This window comes from Sebastes umbrosus, chromosome 3 (genome assembly GCF_015220745.1).
Source record: "Sebastes umbrosus isolate fSebUmb1 chromosome 3, fSebUmb1.pri, whole genome shotgun sequence".
NCBI lineage: Eukaryota > Metazoa > Chordata > Actinopteri > Perciformes > Sebastidae > Sebastes > Sebastes umbrosus.
Window position 1 is genome coordinate 31,031,215 of NC_051271.1, and position 20,130 is coordinate 31,051,344.

Consider the following 20,130-nt stretch of genomic DNA (forward strand, 5'->3'; position numbering starts at 1 on the left):
CCACTTGTGATCGGATCTCACTTCCCCGCTCTATATGCCAATAAACACGTAGTAAACACATGGCTAATACAGCAGACGTTAATATTACAGGAATGTCAGTAGTAATATCCTACATATTTGTGAATTGGGGTACATTTTATTAACATTAAAATATAAGGTTATATGGTACACACTCCTCAATGCGTCTTGAGTACATTCATACCTGTACTTAGAGCTGTCCACTTGTGATCGGATCACTCAAGGAAGCATATTAATGACAGGTCTGAACAGGGCCTGTGAGTTTTAAATATGTTTTTAATCTGTTCCCGACTCACACTCGTTGAATCCCCCTTCTCTCCTGCTCCTTGATTCCAAAGGTCAGTATCTGGATATCTGAGAATGCTTCGTGTCATATCTGGTTTGAGCCTGTGGTACGAGTGAAAGTAAAAAAAACAAAATTTAAGACGAGCTCTGCTTTAAATCTTGCAACATCTACCCTTGAAACGCTCGACCGACAGTAGATACCTAAGCTCTTCTAGCTGCTACGTTATGATCGTCTGTAGTTTCCTTGTTTTTAAGTTTCTTCTGTGACAGTTTTGCGATGGTGTCATTTGTGTAAATGCATATCATCAAAGACGTGGATGAACATAGATACAGTATTAATGTGTGTGTGTGTGACTGGAAACAAAGTGGGAGACTCAAAATCAGATTGATTTAGAAAATGAGGTCTGGAGGAGAGCGTTATAGAAAGCATTCAACTGCAGAAGGTTTATTAATATGAAAGGTCACACATGCAATAATAGGTATTAGAAAAGGCAGATATACAGTATTTTAACAACTGTAGCGAAGCACCAGCTTATAACAGTTTTAACCATTGGGGTAAACCTGAATATGCAATCATTAATTTATATTTTACTATGCCTCTCTGTATGTTTCCATGTTTTGCCTTAAAAGTGGATAGGAAAAAATCTGTGTTAATATTGTTTGTACGAGTGCCATTTATTTAATTGCATATGTGTATGAATGACATTTTTTTTCTTCGAGCTAATGTAAATGTCGGTATGTTTACTCCTTCTGTTCCTGTTCTGTCAGTTAGATTGTCTATTTGTCCTCCATTTTAAATGGTAATGTCTGTGTTTCTGCTCTGTGCCTGTCTTCCTGTCCAGCTGAACACCAAGGACTTCTGTAGCGCCACATTTCTGTCAGCTATACGTTGTCCTAAAACAGCAGCAGGATTATAAAAAAATACTGACACTGGAAGGCAGAGGAATTAAAATAACTTAATGCAAGATGATCTTTCTTTTAAGTTTAATGCTTTCACAGCCTGATATCACAGTTTTATCTTCACTGCTGTGCTGTCACACACAAACTGCTTATATAGTTGAAGCACAGAGCAGCCGGTCAGCTGTAGCCTCTTTGCAGACATCACTCATTATATCATACTTGACTTGACCCATTCATAATCTGAATTTGAAGTTATATAGCTTGTACTTGGATTTCTACGTAATTTCCAAATGCTCAGTCAGTGGCAGTGAGTCTTCTCTCCTGTTTCTTTCAGCTCCATCTTTTCTGTTATTTGCTCTGCAGCTCTCATCTCCTCTTCTCTCCTGGCCTTGTCCAACACCTGCAGGTCTCGAATCCTCTGTTATTGGAGACGTGACACAGCGCAGGTTTAAGTGCAATTTCAGTTTCAGAGAGAACAAATAATACTCTTTTTTCCATCTGACATCTGAACCTAAATGCTCAAAAACAGACCGACACTAATGCCATCTTTAAGGATCTATTTACATTGCTATTGATCTGTGTCAGTATCTAATGATATTGTTTAAAAGAACATCACACTAAACAACTATAAATCAATGAAGTTTAAACATCTATGTCACCAAAAAGTTTTTTCAAAACCCAGGACGGCATAATACAGACTTATTTTGAGCAAATATGCAAACTATTGCTTTTTTTACCTGGGATATCTCAGTGTTGATGATGTTGACGTACTTTTTCTCCTGACCCAGAGAGGACATATCTGCCAGAAACTGTCTCCTCTCCTCTATCTCATCCAGAACTACAAAAGAAATGAGCTAATATTAGACTTATTTAAGGAGCACTGGATATATTTAGCAGAGTAGCACAGACAGAATGTAATTTAGGCTGACAGAAATAGAAACAGACGATCAACAACTTCATTCAAATGTGGTGTGTTTCTGTACAGGTTGTAATGGAACTTGCCAACCTTGAAACCTCAAAATAGGGAGGAATTCGAAACCAAAGCAGGGTGGTCTTTGAGTTTCAGAGACTTTGTTTCCTGCATTCCAGTGACTCATAGATAATGAAAATTGCAAAATAATTATAGAGCACACTGCAACAGCAGTTTTATGTTAAATACTTTTAATTTTACTTTTAATTCTCAGGAACAAATCCAGAGTAATTGGCCCCTCTGGTGTGAACTTTATCATCAGTTTTCATTCATTCATTTTCTGTCCCTGCTTGAGTAGGCCTATTTCTTTCTCCTACTATCCATTTCCCTCTCCGTCTCTCACTCACTGAAGGTCCTTCTAGATACAACCCGACAACGGCACCACTGCGCTCTGAAACCTGTTATTTCCAATGGCTTGCGCTGCGCCACGACGGCTTTTTGCTGCATCAAGCAAAGCTCAACTTTGGGTTGCAGAGCGCAGCTCAAACCACGAGCAGCACTCTTCCCCCAGGAAACGACATTTGGTGTAGCTGTATTGTTGTGCGGGTGGAAACAGTAGGGCTTCTACACGCTGTACAGCGCCAGAAACGGGTTGAGATAACGAAAAGGAAAGAAAGGTGTGAACATTTGTCATAATTCGGGAGAAATACGGGAGAATTGTGAAACTGGGAGAGGGCAATGAAAAACTGGAGTCACCCGAAAAAATCGGGAGGGTTTGCAAGTATGTTGTAATGTAACTTGTGTACATCATCTGTTTCTCACCTTCCTGATACCGGTCTTTCTGCTCTGTCACTTCTGGGTTCTGACATGCATTGTGGGAAGATGCAGCTGTGGGCTCTTCTCCTGTCGCCATTATACTCTGAAGCCTCATCTTCTCTTTCTCTAAGTCTCCTAGGAAAGTGAAACAGAGGAAAAAAATGAGTGACACAAAGAGCAATTGTTTGCAATATAGGTCTGTCAGTACACACAATGCAGGATTAATAACGGTGTTAGCTTCAAGAGCATACTTAAAGGACCAGGATGGAATTTTTCTCTGACGTAGCTGTCCCCAATGCGACAAGATTCAGCGCTGCGTCTCTGGGGCTTGCTCGGCAGATGTTTCTGGACAGATTTACTAGTTTTAGCCTGAGGGGGGGAAGCTGAGGATGTGGGGTCAGAGGTCAGTGGTAAAGATGCTCCGTCTGTGGGGAGAAAGTTACAATAAAAAAATTAAAAAGTAAAAGGTTTTAATAGTACAGTACAAAATGTAGAAAAAGGTAAATGTTTCAAAAAACACCAGAGCTCATCATTTGAGTCATAATATGATGTAATCTGGGTTTTTAACAGTATGTCATATGCTGAGTTTTGCAATAATAATATGAGGCAAACACTGTCACATGAAATATTTGGAACAATATATAAAATATCTATACTTTATGTTTGTGTGTAATACAGTACTATCACACAATTTATCACCATATTGTGTCCCCAAACCTCTCATCCAAAAGTCTCAAACTTACTCTTGAGGCATTCGTTGATCTGTTTTCTCTGGAGGTTGGTGAATCTCGATTCCTGCATCATTACTGAGCACCAAGAGAGAGAATGATTCAAATTTAGAAGTGCACACACACTGGTATGTTCCCGGACACGCACCGTCGACTCCTATACTGTATGCGTGTTTCCCCATTTGCGCCTAACCAGCCACACTAGAATATCAACAAGTATCAGCTCACATCTCAGCATATCCTGGGTCTCCTTGCTGTACTGGGTGGCTCTGGGCTTGTTCCATAGTCCTCTGCCGTTACTACTCTGTGAGGAGGCCTCCATCTGCAACCTCGAAGACACACAAAAAGACATTATCAGCAATCTCTGGGGCTTAATTTAGCTTCATCTCTCTTATCCTTATCCTGTTCATCAAGGCCTATGATCTCAGCTGACTCTTCCTACTCTTTTAATTACTTAGCTATGGTTTCTCCTCTGTGTTATTTATTAGTATGATTTTGTGTGCCCCCTTTGTAAAGCGTCCTTGGGTTCCTGAAAGGCGCTATATAAGTCCAATTTATTATTATTATTATTATTCAATTGAATTCAAACTTTATTTCAGACTCACAAAAGGGTCCATAGCAATAAAAAAAAAAGACAGAAAATAAGACATAAGAGATAAAACCACAATAAGTCATCATTCAATTAGAAAAAAACATTTACATGTAGGCTATTTTGCCAGTGTTTCCTGAGCCTGGATGAGTACTGAGAGCAGCTCTTCCTTCGGCTGGTTGGTTAAAGCCTCTGTGATGATGTTGTCTGACTCATCCAGCGACACAGAAAACTGAACATCTGTCTTGTGCCATGGTATTTTACACATTCTGTTATATTCAGTCTCCAGTGCTGAGATGATGTCCTGCATGGGGTGGGAGTCATTCTCCATCATGGATGACAGCTTAGCCATCATCCTCCTCTCCCCCACCACCTCCACTGTGTCGAGGGGGCATCCCAGGACAGAGCTGGCCTTCCTGATCACTCTGTCTCTCTTCCTGTCCGCAGCCGAGATGCTGCTGCCCCAGCAGACCACAGAGTCATAAAAGCTCTTCAGAAGACCTCTGATTCACAGCTGGAAGGCCAACGTGCAAATAAAACGTAGGCCGACTGGGTGTAATATAATGTCAAATAAAACCAATTCCAAAATGTACAAAAGTTCAATTAATTTATAAAGTAAGTTGTTGACTTTGTCGATAGAGAAGACTGAAACAACACAATGTAGCTCAGCTGAACTGTGTTTACCTGAACTAGCGTTAGCTGGCTGCTAACAGCTAGTTGACCTTACATGGAAAAAACATATGGAAATAAAGGATGTACGCATTTCCATTTGATTAAAAAAAGCATTAAACTTCCATAATAACATAAGTTAATAAAGACTAGAAATAACTTACTGAAACACGTCTTCTCTTCTCGTAAACACTCAGCTCTTAGCTGTATGCTAACTCCAGGTTAGACAGTAGCGTCTGTCTGTTGCTGTAGCAACCAACTACAAGCACTTCCTGCTAGAGCGTGACTGTTCAGAGTTTTTGCTCCTGGTATATATATTTTTTTTTATAATTATTTTTCATTGTTATGGCAACATATTCTAAACACTGAATTATTGACAATAATGTTATTTATTTATTACTAATCATTTAAAACATTTCTAAAGAATAGGCACATTGACAACATCTGGCCACTAGATGGAGACAAAGTCAGTAATAATGCTCATAGCTGCTGTTGAAAGTCAGTGTCCCAACTCCTTTCAGCATTGGAAAGTGATGTTTCCAAGCATTCATAGGAATATTTGGACTGAATTTCATAAATTGTTTTATGTCCACAACTAAGTGAAATTAAGTCATTAAAATTGTACACAGATGCTATCCAGGCAATTAATTAATTCATAAGTTTAGACCAGATGTTTCCCCTTCATGTTCCTTCTGCAAGAAAGGTTGAGTCCGTTTCTCATATCTTTTATGTCCTTATTAATCTAGGAGACTCATAATGCATTGGTCTCTATTATGTTCTTATTTTTTGATGTAAAGTCCAACAACAACGACGTTGGTAACTTTATAAAATTGTTGTGTATTATGGTCAACATCATATTCATAAGGACATATTTCTTCAGTTTCTTCCTCACAAAAACTTGTTTTCTGTGGAACTTCAGACATTCAATGATTCTGTCTGTAAAGTATTCTAAAACAAACAAGCTTTGAAGATATCTAAGAGAGACATTCAGGACAATATTGCTAGAAGATTTTTTTTATGATTATGTTGATATACTGATGATTATGATGTTATTCACTTTTTTAAGATGTGTTTGTGCTCGTGGTATTTTTCCTTTTTGTTGTTTTTTTTGTGTTTTTGTACTGTATGTGTGTACCTTTGCTCTCTTCAACAGACCAATTCCCTGCAGCCCATAGATGAGATGTTGCTGTTCTTAAAGTTACAAAAACGTCATAGTATTATGCCATAGAAATGTCATAGTATAGTATGCCATAATAAATGTCATAGTATAGCATGTCATAAAAATATTATTAAAAAGTCATACTATAGTATGCCATGAAACAATTATAATAAAGTATCTTATACAAATATATCTATACAGCTATATGAAAAAAAACATAAAAAATATCATAGTATAGTATGTTATAAAAATGAAACATATAGTATTTAAAAAAAGTCATAGTATGGTATGCCATGAAAAAAAACATCGCTTCACATAACACTTCATTAAAAGTGTATATGTAGATAATACAAATATTTATAGTATATCATGGTATATGTACAGTCATAATAAATGCATAATACAGTAGGCCCTATGCCATAAAAATGTCATAGTAGTATGCTATAAAAATGTCATAGTATAGTATGTTATAAAACATATTATTAAAGTCATTCTATAGTATGCCATGAAAATGTATCATATAAAAATATAATATATTACAAATTAAATACAAATTAAATAATAATCTAGTATATCATATAAAAATGCATGGTATGCCATGAAGAAAAAACAACAGCAATCAGCAATTCATAAAAAAATAATGTAGTATGTCATAAAAAATTTCATAGTATAGTATGTGGTAAAAAAATATCATAGTATAATATGCTATAAAAAATGTCATAGTATAGTATGCCATCAAAAAATCTTAGTAGTCATAAAAAATTTACAATATAGTGTGTAATAAAAATGTCATTGTATATTATGCCATAAAAAAATTATAATATAGCTAGTCATAAAATGTCGTATTATAGTATGTCATTAAAAAGTCATAAAAAATAGGATAGTATGCCATAAAATGTCATAGTATTGTGAGTCATAAAGTCATACTATAGTATGCCAAAAAAATATGATAGTCATACTATAGTATGCTATAAAATGTATTATATAGCTTGTCATAAAAAATATTATATAGTATGCCATAAAAAGTCATACTATAATATGCCATGAAACATTTATAATATAGTATCTCGTAAAAAAATGTCAAAGTATAGTATGTCATGAAAAAGTTACATTAAAGTATGCCATAAAAAATGTATAATATAGTATCTCATAAGAAATGTCATAGCATGTCGTAAAAAATCACAATATAGTATTTCTTAAAAAGGTCATGGTATGGTACAAAATAAATAAAATATATATAGTATACTGTAGTATGTAAAGAAAATGTCATAAAAATAATATAGTATATATTATAATATATAAATCTTTAAAAATAGTATGATATGCCACGAAGAAAAATACATATCACCTAGTCAGAAAAACGTCAGAAATAATTTCATAGTATGGTACGCCATAAAATGTTTTATAATATAGTATGTCATAAAAAAATATTATATAGTATGCCATAAAAGGTCATACGATAATATGCCATGAAACATTTATAATATAGTATCTAGTAAAAAAATGACAAGGTATAGTATGTCCTAAAAATTCATAAATCTCATGTAAAACAATAATATAGTGTATCCTATAAAAAGTCTTTAAAAAAAGGTCAGTATGGTATGCCATGAATAACAAAACATAGCACTTAGTAGAAGGGAAAAATGGCATATTATAGTATGTTATAAAAAATATTATTAAAAAGTCATACTATAGTGTGCTATTAAAATGTATTGTATAAAAATATAATAGATTAGGTAAAAAATAATAATCTAGTATATCATTTACAAATGTATGGTATGCCATGAAGAAAAAAAAACAGCAATTCATAAAAAAATTATAAAGTATGCCATAAACATGTCATGGTATAGTATGTCATAACAAATGTCATAGTATGCTCAGAGTACCTGAGGTTGTGGGCTCAATCCTTATGTGGTGGGTGCGGTGATTTTTGAGGTCTACCCAAAATGAACAAGTCAAATACACAAGGAGAATAGTTCTAAATGCACTAATTGGTTAGTTCCCGGTTTGGAAAGCGCCAGGGCCGGTTTTGAGTCCTCACCGTTGTAAGGACACCAGTGTCCAGAGCATAGTATGAGACTGTCTTCTCCCATTGTTTCGGAGAGATAGAAAGAGGGGTTATGGAACGGAAAATCCAATTGTTGTTAATATTTTAATTGAAAACACAGCAGACATGACCCCTTTATATTAACCCTTTGATTCATACAGTAGAAGAAGACAAAGACGTGGATGAAGTGAGTGATGAAACTGTCATTCTCAGTTTTGGTCCAGAAAATCTGCACTCATCTGAGGAGAAGAAAAGGACGACGTAAGAATTTGCATCACATTCGCATACATCTATGTCTACTACTACAACATCAAATATAACTATTACAACAACTTCTTTTCGACATACTGGGCTTCGACTTTAAACATTTTTTTTTACATACAATACTATGACTTATTTTTTCGACATACTTTACTATGACTTTTTATTTTTCAACATACTATACCATGCCTTTTTTTCAACATACTATACTATAACCTTTTTTATGTTTTTGACATACTATACAGTGACTTTTGTTTATTTTTTCATACTATATATCGACATACTATACTATGCCTTTCTATTCTTTTTGACATACTGTACCATAACTTTTTTATTTTTTCGACATACTATAGTATAACTTTTTTTTATATAAATAGTGCATCAAAATATATAGCTAAAATATAAACATAAATAAAATGTAAAATAAAAAACGTTTATGTTTATTACCATTATTTAAAAGAAAAAAAGAAAAATCACATACCAATTTCAGAAATGGTCATTATGGGTATCGATAGCCCAAAAGCAATATCAAAGGAAAGATTAAAAGAGTTTGTTCGTGGAAAGAAGGTGATCACATTAAAATAGAATAGAATAGACATTTAATATACATAAAAAAGTGATCCCTTATATTAAAGTGGGGGGTTCTGTATGCATAGCCTAAAGATCTCAATTATTTTCACGTTTATCTCATGTTTTCCAAATGATTTTATAACCATTTTTATGGTATATATTTGTTTGATATTTATAAATTCCTACATTATATAGGATATGACTACACGAAGCACACATTATCTTTTCTTCTTTTAGCGTCTTTCTGCCTTATAATAACATCATACTCACAAATTCACATGTTAGTCTAAGGCTGTGGAAGTAAACTCCTCCAAACAAGCAAACAAACTATAGATGAACTTGTGTAATGTGTTTAAGGCCTTAAAGAGGCTGCCACCACAGTTTTCAGCCTGCGTAGTGGATGTCTAGTGTAGTCGTCACTGAGGGAACGAGAGTCTTTATCAGTGGTGGGCTAGTCATCAGGGATCAGCAGCAGTCAGGAGACCATTATCTGTGAGAAGACAGCAGCCTGCCTCTGCCCCATGTCAACAGATAAACAGCAGCGAGAACATAATCACCTTTCACACACAGGTCTTCTCAGAAGTCAGAGCCGCATGTCCTCACTCGGAAGACAGTGACCGACCTGAATATGTCTGGGTGTTAAAACTATTAGAAGTACTGGCTCAACAATGGGGACGAGATTTTAATTGCACACTTAAAAACTGAATACTGAGCTGTACTGCTTGTTGGTGTGTATGTTTATGAGCTATACCAACTTGCTCATCTGTTTACTATTATTCACTAATATTTGTTTGTATCATGTGTTCATGTTGAATGTCTGTAAATGTCTCTGTAATAAAAGATCATAAACAATTCTACTGAGATCTCTTTGTGATGGAACAGTCCACCTATTCAAACATGTTATTATAAACGGTTCACAAACCATATTAACATGTGCACTCACTTCACTGCACATGCGCCAACACACTCTGCACTCTGTGCCAAAGCATGCTTTTTACTAGACAGTAGCCAGAGATCTGATAGCCAAGTTTACTTGTGAATGAAAAATAACATAGAGCCCCGCACTACTCTGCAGTGTTAGGTGGTAATTTTGCAGCAATTTATAAAACTTCAAGTACATTTTGTAGTGGCATTTAGATGATTTTCTATTATTACTTGTATTTTTTATAACTTGTAATTAATCATTGCAGTAAGCTGATATATTTTGTTTTTTTCCCCCCATCTTTAGAAAGAATTAATTAATGCTTTTAATTTATTGTTTAATCATCAAGGAATTACAATTCAAATGTCACCCTTTTTGGTTTATTTTATTTTATATACAATGCAATTTAACCCTTAATCTTTGTTTTGTCTCAGAAGAGCCCTCATTGGGTTGTTGGTTTACTTTATCTCCAAGTGTCTGAGTGAAAATATGGCGTGGAGATCTATGTCATATACATTATAAAATCGTATGCAACTGCACTATGCCTGTATACCTGTTTGTTCTATGCATTTTATTTTTATTTTGTCCTATTTTATTCATCTTATTATAAATATGTTTTAATGCATTTCTGTTCTTTTTCATTTGCACTATGAATTGCCCCGTGTGAAAGGTGCCATATAAATAAACTTGTCTTGCCTAAAGTTACTTTTATAGCTTCCAATGAAAAACCCAGATGGGATGATTGTTTTGTGTTTATTGTATAGACTGTAGATATACAGTAGCTGTTAAAGTGAGGACATTCAAAGTAAAGCAATCATTGTTTGCAATTTATTTAAAATAATATATAATAATACATTACAGCTATTGGTCTGGATATAAGAATGATGCATTTCTTGGTGAAAAGGCCGCTCGGTGCTCATCAGTTTTTTCAGAGTTGACTTTTTGCTCTGAATCCCACAGAACAGGGAGACAGTGAGTTAGAGTTTCTTAGTGATTGTAAATGAACATCTTTAAGGGATTAAAAAAAGGGGGGCCACTAAAGTAACTCACACTTACGCTCCACCTCCTAACGGTCTAAACCTACATGAAAAAGAGAGATTTGAAGTTAGACTTGCAGCTGACAGAGATAGACAAGAGAGAGGAGGGAGAGATAGCAGGGGAGGAATGGAGAAGAGGAGGCAGCTTTAAGAACCTGTTTCTGCGGCCTTTTAGCACCGAGCAGACTGTAACTGGGATGAGTGGCCTGGTAAGCTGGGCTTTGACTTTCTGATAGCCGAGCTTAACATGGTTATGTAAAGACTAAAAAGCAAAAAAAAGGAGAAATTACACTTGTTGCTGCCACTGACAATCGGCGTCATATCAAAGTGCTTGATGGCTGTTAAACAGGCCGTGCTCCCTTCCTTCAGCTCCTTCTCCAACCTCGCTCAATCCAGTGACAATATGAAAGTAAGTATCGGGTTGATTTCCGATGTTTGATTCTTACAGCGTGACAAAGTCTAGTGCTACCTATTGTATGGTCTATGTCATTGTGCTGGCAATTTCTATAATCCACGGATAAATTATTCATTATTTCACTTAATATTGTATTGACAAATGTGTCAGTCTTGCATTATGATGCTGAGCTTGGCTGTATTCTAAACCGCTTACTACAAACTACGGCAAAAAAACTAACTCATACCACTGTTGCATTATTATCAAAAAATATGACCAATATTTGTTTACTTTATAAGAAACTGCATGGTTTAGCTCCACCATCCCTTAAACAATTTATTCTAACAGCTCATGGTGAAGTAAGACAAACAGGTCATCAACAAGACTGTTATAATGCTCCACAAAATTCACTCAAACTGCTTTTTCAGTTACAACAACAAAACAGTGGAATGATATCCCTACAAATATTAGAGTAATGTTAAAAAAAGGTTTGCATTGTCTTAGTAAGTATCTCTCAGAGGTGGCTCTTTCCCTCGCCAGTGCCTGCTATTCTGTAGCTGGTCTGTGAGCGTGTCTGGCCGGCTGGCCAACGAGCTATGCCTGTAGGCGATTGTGGAGCATTTCAACTCAAAAAACTACACAGTTGATTTCTCACCTCAAAAATTCAGTGATGAAATAGCTACGAAAAATGTAAAAAAAACTTGACATTTTTGGCTACTGTTGTTGTGACCATAGACTGTGCCGTTCCAGCGCTTTGCATTGAGGGATACATTAGGCGAGGTAGACTGGTCCAATGCATACTGGAGATTTTTTCCAAATCAGTACGACATCCGGGTATTTTTGGCATACTGTAGATTTTGCTTTTGTTTGCATACTACATGCTTCATTTTGGCCAAATGAGTACTTGCGGTTTTGAATACAGCCCTTGTGATTTGTCCCATATAAATGGGGACAAAAATGGTGGTTGAATGCATTTATTGAAAGCAATTTTAGATCAAAAGCATCTGCTAATGTCATGTAAAAATGCAATGTAACTATCAATCTGAATGAGGTCTGCTGGGATGAAATGTTTGTTTAATGTACTGATTTTTCCAACTATATCTAACATGCCTATATGTACAGTGAAAGAGTTATTGGTGACTGTGCTGTCCAATATGGCCGCAAAGATTTCCCTTCCTGAAATGTGATGGAGGACAAATTCCATAATCCTCATTATGTGTGAAACTGGATACTCTAATATGAGGCCTTAGCAGTCGGAGTCAGACAAATCAAGATGGTATCTTTCGAAGTTAGTCTTTTTAGTACAAAATGCGCACTATGTGTTTCCACTGACAGTGTCTCCTGGCTGAGCCACCGTGGAGGGTTTGTAACACAAAGTGGGAATTTTGTCCTATAAAGAAAATACGGATGATTAACACTTGAGGATTGCGTGATTAAGACAGACTATATTGTATTAGCTTCAGCTGCCCTCTTAATAGCCAGTCCAGACCAAGCCCCCAGGAAGAGCGCTGGGCGTTGATGCAAATTTTTGTAGTGGCCAAATGGTGGAATTACAACTTCCGTGTCCGTCACGTGATGCCATTGGGACCAAAAATACTTTTTTCCCACAGACTTACAACACAATATTAACAATATATTTTGTTTAGGTAAATCAGTTTCCCAGTACGAACACTTGAATATCCCTTATTTAAATCATTAGGTCCTAAAAGTTGTAAAATGCACTAATAGCCGAATCCAGAGTTATTTCCCTTCCTCCGTTCATGTTAATGAGCCCCAGTCCGAGGCTGGACCAAGGGTTGGGAGTCGGAGTTATAGAAAACGCTAGTGCGCCTGCTCTACGGGCCAAATAGATGCGGAAGATTGCCGGGTGATCCGGGTAGTTTATCACAGTCGATCCATTTTGGCTTCATGCACCACTGAGCAACTCTCATAGGAAAGAACGGGCGCCTGCCCCCAACGCTGTATCCAGTCCTCGTTATACATCCATGGTATGTACGGAAGGAACAATTACAGCAACCAATAACGCTTTCAATGTACATATGAACATGTGAGTATTGTTTTCAGACAGACATAAAAAATTGTGAACCTATCCTTTAAATGCAAAAGCAACTTGCAGGAATCTCCTTTTCACAATATGTTTTCCTCGGTGATCATCACTTCTCACTGCTCTCCAACACCATCTAGGTGTGGAAGTCTGAGAGTGACTCTCTCCCTCTGGACACTCTCAGCAACAAACTGTCACCAAGCAGCTCTGAGCAGCTGCAGGTCTCTCAGCAGATGACAGAGGAGCTCCTGGATGATGACAGCCGGGCATCCTGGGACATTGAGTTCCTGCTGTCTGATTGGAGTAGCCCATCGCCTGACCTCAACCCCTCTCTGGACAACAATGATCAACGGCTTCCACAGTTAGACCCAAGCACGGCGTACCAAGAGGCGGCCATGTTTAAGGACCAACCCGGACAGGAGCATCTGCAGATGAACACTGGCCACCTCATGGCGGAGCTCCTGTCACCTACTGAAACCACAACGCCAGTCCAGCCAGAGCTGTACCACCATGGTTATAATGACGACCAAACAGGTCGTACTTCGTTTCCCAGTCTACCTAATGTAGATCAGTTTGGCTTCCCTCAAGGAGGCAGTGTGGAGAGGCACAGCAGAGGAAACCTCACTAAGGTCTCATCGTGGGACTTTAACCCTTACTATCCCCAGCCACACCACTCGATGGTGACCTTTCCTAACAGCAGGTTCATACCACCTCAAGCTGTGACCCCTGACCGTCGACACTACAGCTACATGCCACACTTTAACCACAACGCCAACCGTTTCTGTGAATACAGCCACAGCCAGACCACTAGTCATCTGCCTCTTCACCAGCAGGCCCTGCTGGTTGTGCCACAGCTGCCTCCTGGTGGGGTGGAGGGGAAGCGTGGTCGAAGGGCGACCGGGAAAAAGAGGCCCGCCATCCACAGGTGTGAATACCCTGGCTGCAGCAAGACCTACACCAAGAGCTCACACCTTAAGGCTCACCATCGCACTCACACAGGTAAACCCCATTGACTCAACCACATAAACAACTGAAAAGTCTGTCACAATTAGTCTCAATATAAGATGTAATGTTATTATTTGGTATTTATCATCTGTTTTATCGTTTACTCTTCAGGGGAAAAGCCTTACCACTGTTCATGGGAAGGATGCAGCTGGAAATTTGCCCGTTCAGATGAGCTGACGCGTCACTACCGCAAGCACACGGGCCAAAAACCCTACGAGTGTCTGCTGTGTCAGAGGGCCTTCTCCCGCTCCGACCACCTGGCCCTGCACATGAAAAGACACACCTGATGCCCACACACATATACATATACACAAACCACTGCCATTTAAACCAAGACATTAAAAGGTAGAAGACTTGATTTGGATGTTCTTTGAAGTTTGAATTTAAGACCCAAATCAGTGCACTGAACAGTTGAATTTGGGACTCAGTGACCTCAGATATTAACTCAACATGTTCCCAGTATTAACCGTAAAATATGCACTTGATTATCTGGCTGGTTAAAGGGGAACGACGAATATTTTTAAAACATTGATATTATTCTGGAGGCGATATACATGTTGGAAAAAAATACTGTAACTTACTCATGTATGCGCATATTGCAAAGGCACGCCGGGAAACCACAAGGTGGCAGCGTCATCACGGTAAAGGGAAGCTGTATCATACCTTTCTGACTTCTTTCGTTTTCCAGTGGTTGTAGATTATGCAAGTGCTGTCGACTGGAGCAGAGAAATCCACTGGAGCGAGGAGATCCATGACAGGAAAACGAAATAAGTCAGAACGGTATGACACAGTTTCCCTGTCTTTAAAGTGTTTATTGTTAAAATGAAACAGATTCAGAAAGTGACAGCATGTTTATTCATATTGTAAATGTTGTCGAAATTCTATACTGCATTCATATCGCCACTGACAGGCAGTTGCGTTTTACAGAGATGACGCTGCCACCTTGTGGTTTCCCGGTGCGACCTCGCAATATGCAAGTACATGAGCAGATTGCAGTATTTTTTCCATCATGTTATATATATATATATAATTTTCAGACCCGACTGATACTGACTCAAGTGACATCACTTGGGGCAATTTATCAGACCTCACACAGTTCCCTCTGAAGCCACACAAGGCTTTATATGACTTTTTTCACATATGCAGTAGTACTCCCAAGACCTGTAAACACACGTGGATGTGTGTGTTCCCCTTTAGGTTCCAGTTTAAATTACATGATCTCAAACTGATTACGTGAACATCATTAAGACATAACAATGGTGATTCAGACTTTAACAGTGAGGTGTTGGGACTTGACTAAGATGTTAGAGTGGGTTAATCTGTCTGTGTCCAACCGTAACACACACACACACACACACACACACGGACAGAGGACCAGTACAACTCACACAGTCATAATGTAAAGTTAGCATGCTTTCAGCAATAAGTGCCACTTAGACAAACACTGTACACACTGTGGGCATGTACACAGCAAACACTAACACTAACAAAAGACCTACCAAAGAATGTGTGTAATGCAGGTTATAATACAATACACAGTAGTATATCCTGTTGGATCTCATGGCACGCTGAACAAAGTCATGCATGCTTAGTAACAATGCTTAGTTGTATCAGTGCTGAGATGATCTGATAGCTTTGTTTGATTTCTTTTAGAACTTTAGTTGATTGTAATATTGATTGTAATACAAACAAACAAACCATATAGTATATGTTAGTCTGCGTGATTATACAGTGAATGCGGGGTTATGCATTTTTGTCCTTTTTTTCCCTTTTATTGTCCTGCATTTTTGTCACCTAACTATATATCTGTCTGTTTGGGGATTTTTAATTTAAGAAAAACATTTATGCTTTTGTCTCTTCCATCAGGCAGATTTTCAAACTGTAAATAATCAGCATCTTTCTCAGTTGTTTATTATCGTCTAAAAATGTGAGCAACATATTTATTTACATAATCTTTTATTAACAGAAGATAGGCTACTATATTATTGTACAGTGATTTTTTATATTCTCAAAAGAGTGCTTTTAAAGTGTTTTAATTATTGTTTTCATTGTCATAATTCTAATAAAGACCTCTAATGCTGTAAAACTGTCTTTGAGTGTGACATGATATATTAAGGCAGCTGATCTTAACAATTATATTACCTTGATTTAATTAACTCAACATTTTAAGTGCTTTACTGGAAGATAAATCTGTCCTGCATAAAGCACAATAAAATACATCTGGAACATGATTAGAGCTTAAACCAGAGGTCTTAAAAGTAGGAGGTGGGCCTCCCCAGGAGGGCTGCAAACTGTTTCAGGGGAGGCTCAGAGTATGGAAGTGAAAACCATAACATTAGTTATTAAAAGAAGATTAGAGTAGACTAAATGTTTGTGATTTAGTTAAAGAGATAGTTCAGAGATACAGTAGTGTAGGGGAATGTTACTGTTTTACCCACTTTCCCAGAGTCAGAAATAAGGATGCACCGATACCACATTGGATATCAGGCCAATACTCGCTCAAATAGCTGGAAATTCAATTCTATGTTTATATACTATATACATTATATACTGGAATTTCAATTCTTGTTTAAGTTTTGACCAATTTGTTGCTGCATTAAAAAGGTTTACACCTGTATTATAATTCCTGTTAATTTTGAATTTTTTTACCATGTTGCTGGTGCATGATTTAGTATTTTAATGATAAATAACACACTAAATTTATATCTATGTATTTATTTGTTACATTTTGTTTTACAAAGTTAAGAAAGCAATGTTTAAGTCAAACATGATGTTGCCTTACACTTAAAAGAATGATCACTTCCACACAGTGAGGCATACAGCTTATTATTTAAAGACTGGTATCGGATCGGTACTCTGTATCGGCCACTACCCAGACCCCAGGTATCGTTATCGGTATCAGGAATGAAAAAGTCGGATCGGTGCATCCCTAGTCAGAAACTAATAGATGCCTTAGGACAGACCTTTTTTCATGGATTTGGTGTAGTCTGAAATTATGTCAAACAGCAATATTAGGCAATCTCAGCTCAAAAATGTGTGTCTAAGGGATCAAATAACATAATCATGATCCCATAGCTATTCAAGAATTGAGCGAAACTAAACAAGTAAACTAAGGAGGGGTGAGGCGGCGCCTTTTTCCAGGCTTTGTTGGAGAGGAGGCCCAAAGTCTCAGTCTTTGAAAACCCCTGGCCAAGACTTTAAACATCAGTCATTCTCACAAGTAATGTCAGCCTTTGGCCTTTAGGTGGCAGTCTTCGGTTATTATATCAGGCCTCAAACCTGCAGGCTGGTACCAGCACAATGTTGGCAGTTGTGTTAGCAGTGTTTCTAATCTGGGTGAGGTTAGGATGAGGATGTGTTTATGTAACTCAGCACTCACTGATTCATCCTGATTATGTCAGATGATGGAGGTCGTCATCCCATTATGGAGCTCCCTCTGTCTCTCTCTTGCATACACTTGCACAGACATGCATACCCCCAGGGAAGACAAACACAGAAAAGCAAACACAATTACACACTCATTTACCAACATTTGTAACACAGAAATGAATTGGCATGTGCCTGTAAACAAAGATAATAGAATAACTAGAGATGAGTTCTGTTTACATCTTGCGTGATTCAAGGTGTAATATCTCCATCAACAGAGACATTTCAGTTGCACAAAACATCTCAAGTGAAACATTGCAATGTGTCAGATGTTTTGGTAAGCCACCAATAAAATACAATAAAATCACAGTATATAATACCTACAAAAGGAAACTGCTTATTGAGGCAAGAGTCACCTTTTGTGTATTAGATATACTTTGGAGATCACACATTCATTTTAATCCCAAAGATGAATTTCATCCTGTTGTATTCATCTTGTTGGTCTTTTATTGATGTCATTACTACCAGGTAAACAACATAGAGGGCAATTTGTTTGTAGTTTGAAGTATATTGGCTTTAACCCCCTCAACCCTTCGACAGCCCGGGCTGCTATTCTGTCTTTCAGAGGTTATAGCGGGCTCAGTCAAGCTAGCGTGAAGGTACAGATATCATAGGAAATTAGAAAACTTAAGGAATCCATTGTTGCCAGCCATGTCACAGGAAGAATGCTACAAAGTATTGCGAAATGTAGGAAAGGAATAACTGGCATGGCGATTTTCAGAGGGGTCCCTTGACCTCTGACCTCAATATCTGTGAATGAAAATGGCTCTATGGGTACCCACGAGTCTCCCCTTTACAGACATGCCCACTTTATGATAATCACATGCAGTTTGGGGCAAAAAACATGCAGTTTATTACATGCAGTACAAATGTGTTATTTTTGCCTATTTTCAATTTATATATAATATAAAACAAGGCTGTGACAATATTAATCACAGACTCGTGAAACTTTACAGCCACAATTAGAGACCTAGAGCATTCAGAGGATGGATGGCTTTCCTAGGTCGATTGACAATAAGGGGGTTTCTGAGCAGTTTCCAGAACAGAAGTGCTCGCCATCCAATCCCTGAAAAATGCAATTCTTGCAGAAATCTCCAAATGTCAAATGGAGCATAGGAATGGCCATCACAAACTTCTATCATAATGTTCTAAGCCCTTATACACAATTTATTTTAATTAATTCATGTTTATTTCTTATTTATGACCAGAACAACTTGAGCATCATCTCAAATCAATCTTCAGGTTTCCAGCTTTCAGACGATGTACACCACTTCTATGTGACATCTACTGTTGACTTTTACCCATGAAAATGCCCTGTCCTCCACCCCAACCCCTCTAAAAAAAGAGGACGAAATGGTAAGGGGTTATAGGGGCACTCCACTGATTTTACACATTAAGTTCAATTTACTCATCATAAAGAGAACTGCCTTCTGAGTCGGGAGGGAGCTTTCCAAAGTTTGCTGTCTGTAAAGGTCTTACAAGTCCCCCCGTATTTATGAAAGTGCAACACTGAATTGCTGGTGTACCCCTTTAAGAATCAGGTTTTTACAGCAACCAAGGGAAAAAGAAGAAACTTTTGCGTTTTAAACAACCATTTAGCCATTTGAGTTTTCAGAGTTTATGTGTGCACCTGAATGCATCATTGTTGTGGGCTTAAGGGACCTTTTAGTTCCTTGAAAAGTAGTTCCAGGGACTAAAAGTCCCCTGAACTTTTGGTGGAAACCCAGCTTAATGTCGTTAACATCATCAGATGATGTCGACTTGACAGATCTAATGCGACACAGTAAGATTTATTGTAGACTAACAATTAGAAGCCATGGCACAAATGACTTGCCATGATTTCATAACCCAGCATTCCACTGAAATGTGAATCCAGGACAGCACACGGACATACTCACTGTTTGGACTCATGGTGGCACACCTCCAGCGTGGGGTCATTGTAAATGAACGGGGCTTTGAGTTCGTTGACTGGGACCGTGTAGATGCGGCACTGTTTACTGTTAAGCTTGATCCTGTTCAGGTTGACCACTGTGGGGAAAATGGTCAGCTCAACGTAGCCCTGAGGGATGCAAAAGAGATGAAGAAGTCGGTGAAAATAGACTACAACTGTCATCAGTAGTGTAGTAGTGGAGTAGAACCCCAACATGAACTGCATAAAAAGGGTTTGATCACCCAAAAATGTTCCAAACACTAGTATATGTGCTGTACAACCCTACATAATTCTGTAGGGTTGTACAGTATGTTTATTTATATAGCAAATGTTGAAATTCTATACTCCATTCAAATCGCCACCGACAGGCAGTTACTGTTTACCTTGATGACGCTGTTACCTTGTGGTTTCCTGGCGCGA

General features: G+C 37.6%; 2 protein-coding genes and 1 long non-coding RNA gene across 4 annotated transcripts; 1 reads left to right on the top strand and 2 right to left on the bottom strand.

Annotated features, from left to right (window-relative positions):
* Positions 1 to 1,269: 1,269 nt before the first annotated feature.
* Positions 1,270 to 5,205, bottom strand: c3h22orf23 (chromosome 3 C22orf23 homolog). Of its 2 annotated transcripts, none has more exons than XM_037765668.1 (7): positions 5,080 to 5,205; positions 3,886 to 3,986; positions 3,673 to 3,735; positions 3,181 to 3,354; positions 2,936 to 3,064; positions 1,941 to 2,041; positions 1,270 to 1,621 (listed from the first exon to the last, which is right to left on the bottom strand). In XM_037765668.1, exons 2-7 carry the CDS (start codon positions 3,977 to 3,979, stop codon positions 1,502 to 1,504), a joined length of 681 nt encoding a protein of 226 aa, XP_037621596.1. In that variant the 5' UTR covers positions 3,980 to 3,986; positions 5,080 to 5,205; the 3' UTR covers positions 1,270 to 1,501. The 2 variants fall into 2 exon arrangements, with proteins under 2 accessions (XP_037621596.1, XP_037621595.1); XM_037765667.1 differs by lacking the exon at positions 5,080 to 5,205 and adding an exon at positions 4,358 to 4,374.
* Positions 5,206 to 8,134: 2,929 nt separating this feature from the next.
* LOC119485863 lies at positions 8,135 to 19,833 on the bottom strand. Its single transcript, XR_005206388.1, has 4 exons — positions 19,679 to 19,833; positions 17,734 to 17,810; positions 14,480 to 14,617; positions 8,135 to 8,360 (listed from the first exon to the last, which is right to left on the bottom strand). It is a non-coding gene; the product is annotated as an uncharacterized LOC119485863 (long non-coding RNA).
* Positions 10,996 to 17,092, top strand: klf1 (Kruppel-like factor 1 (erythroid)). Its single transcript, XM_037765655.1, has 3 exons — positions 10,996 to 11,320; positions 13,490 to 14,348; positions 14,466 to 17,092. Exons 1-3 carry the CDS (start codon positions 11,246 to 11,248, stop codon positions 14,639 to 14,641), a joined length of 1,110 nt encoding a protein of 369 aa, XP_037621583.1. The 5' UTR covers positions 10,996 to 11,245; the 3' UTR covers positions 14,642 to 17,092.
* Positions 19,834 to 20,130: the final 297 nt, after the last annotated feature.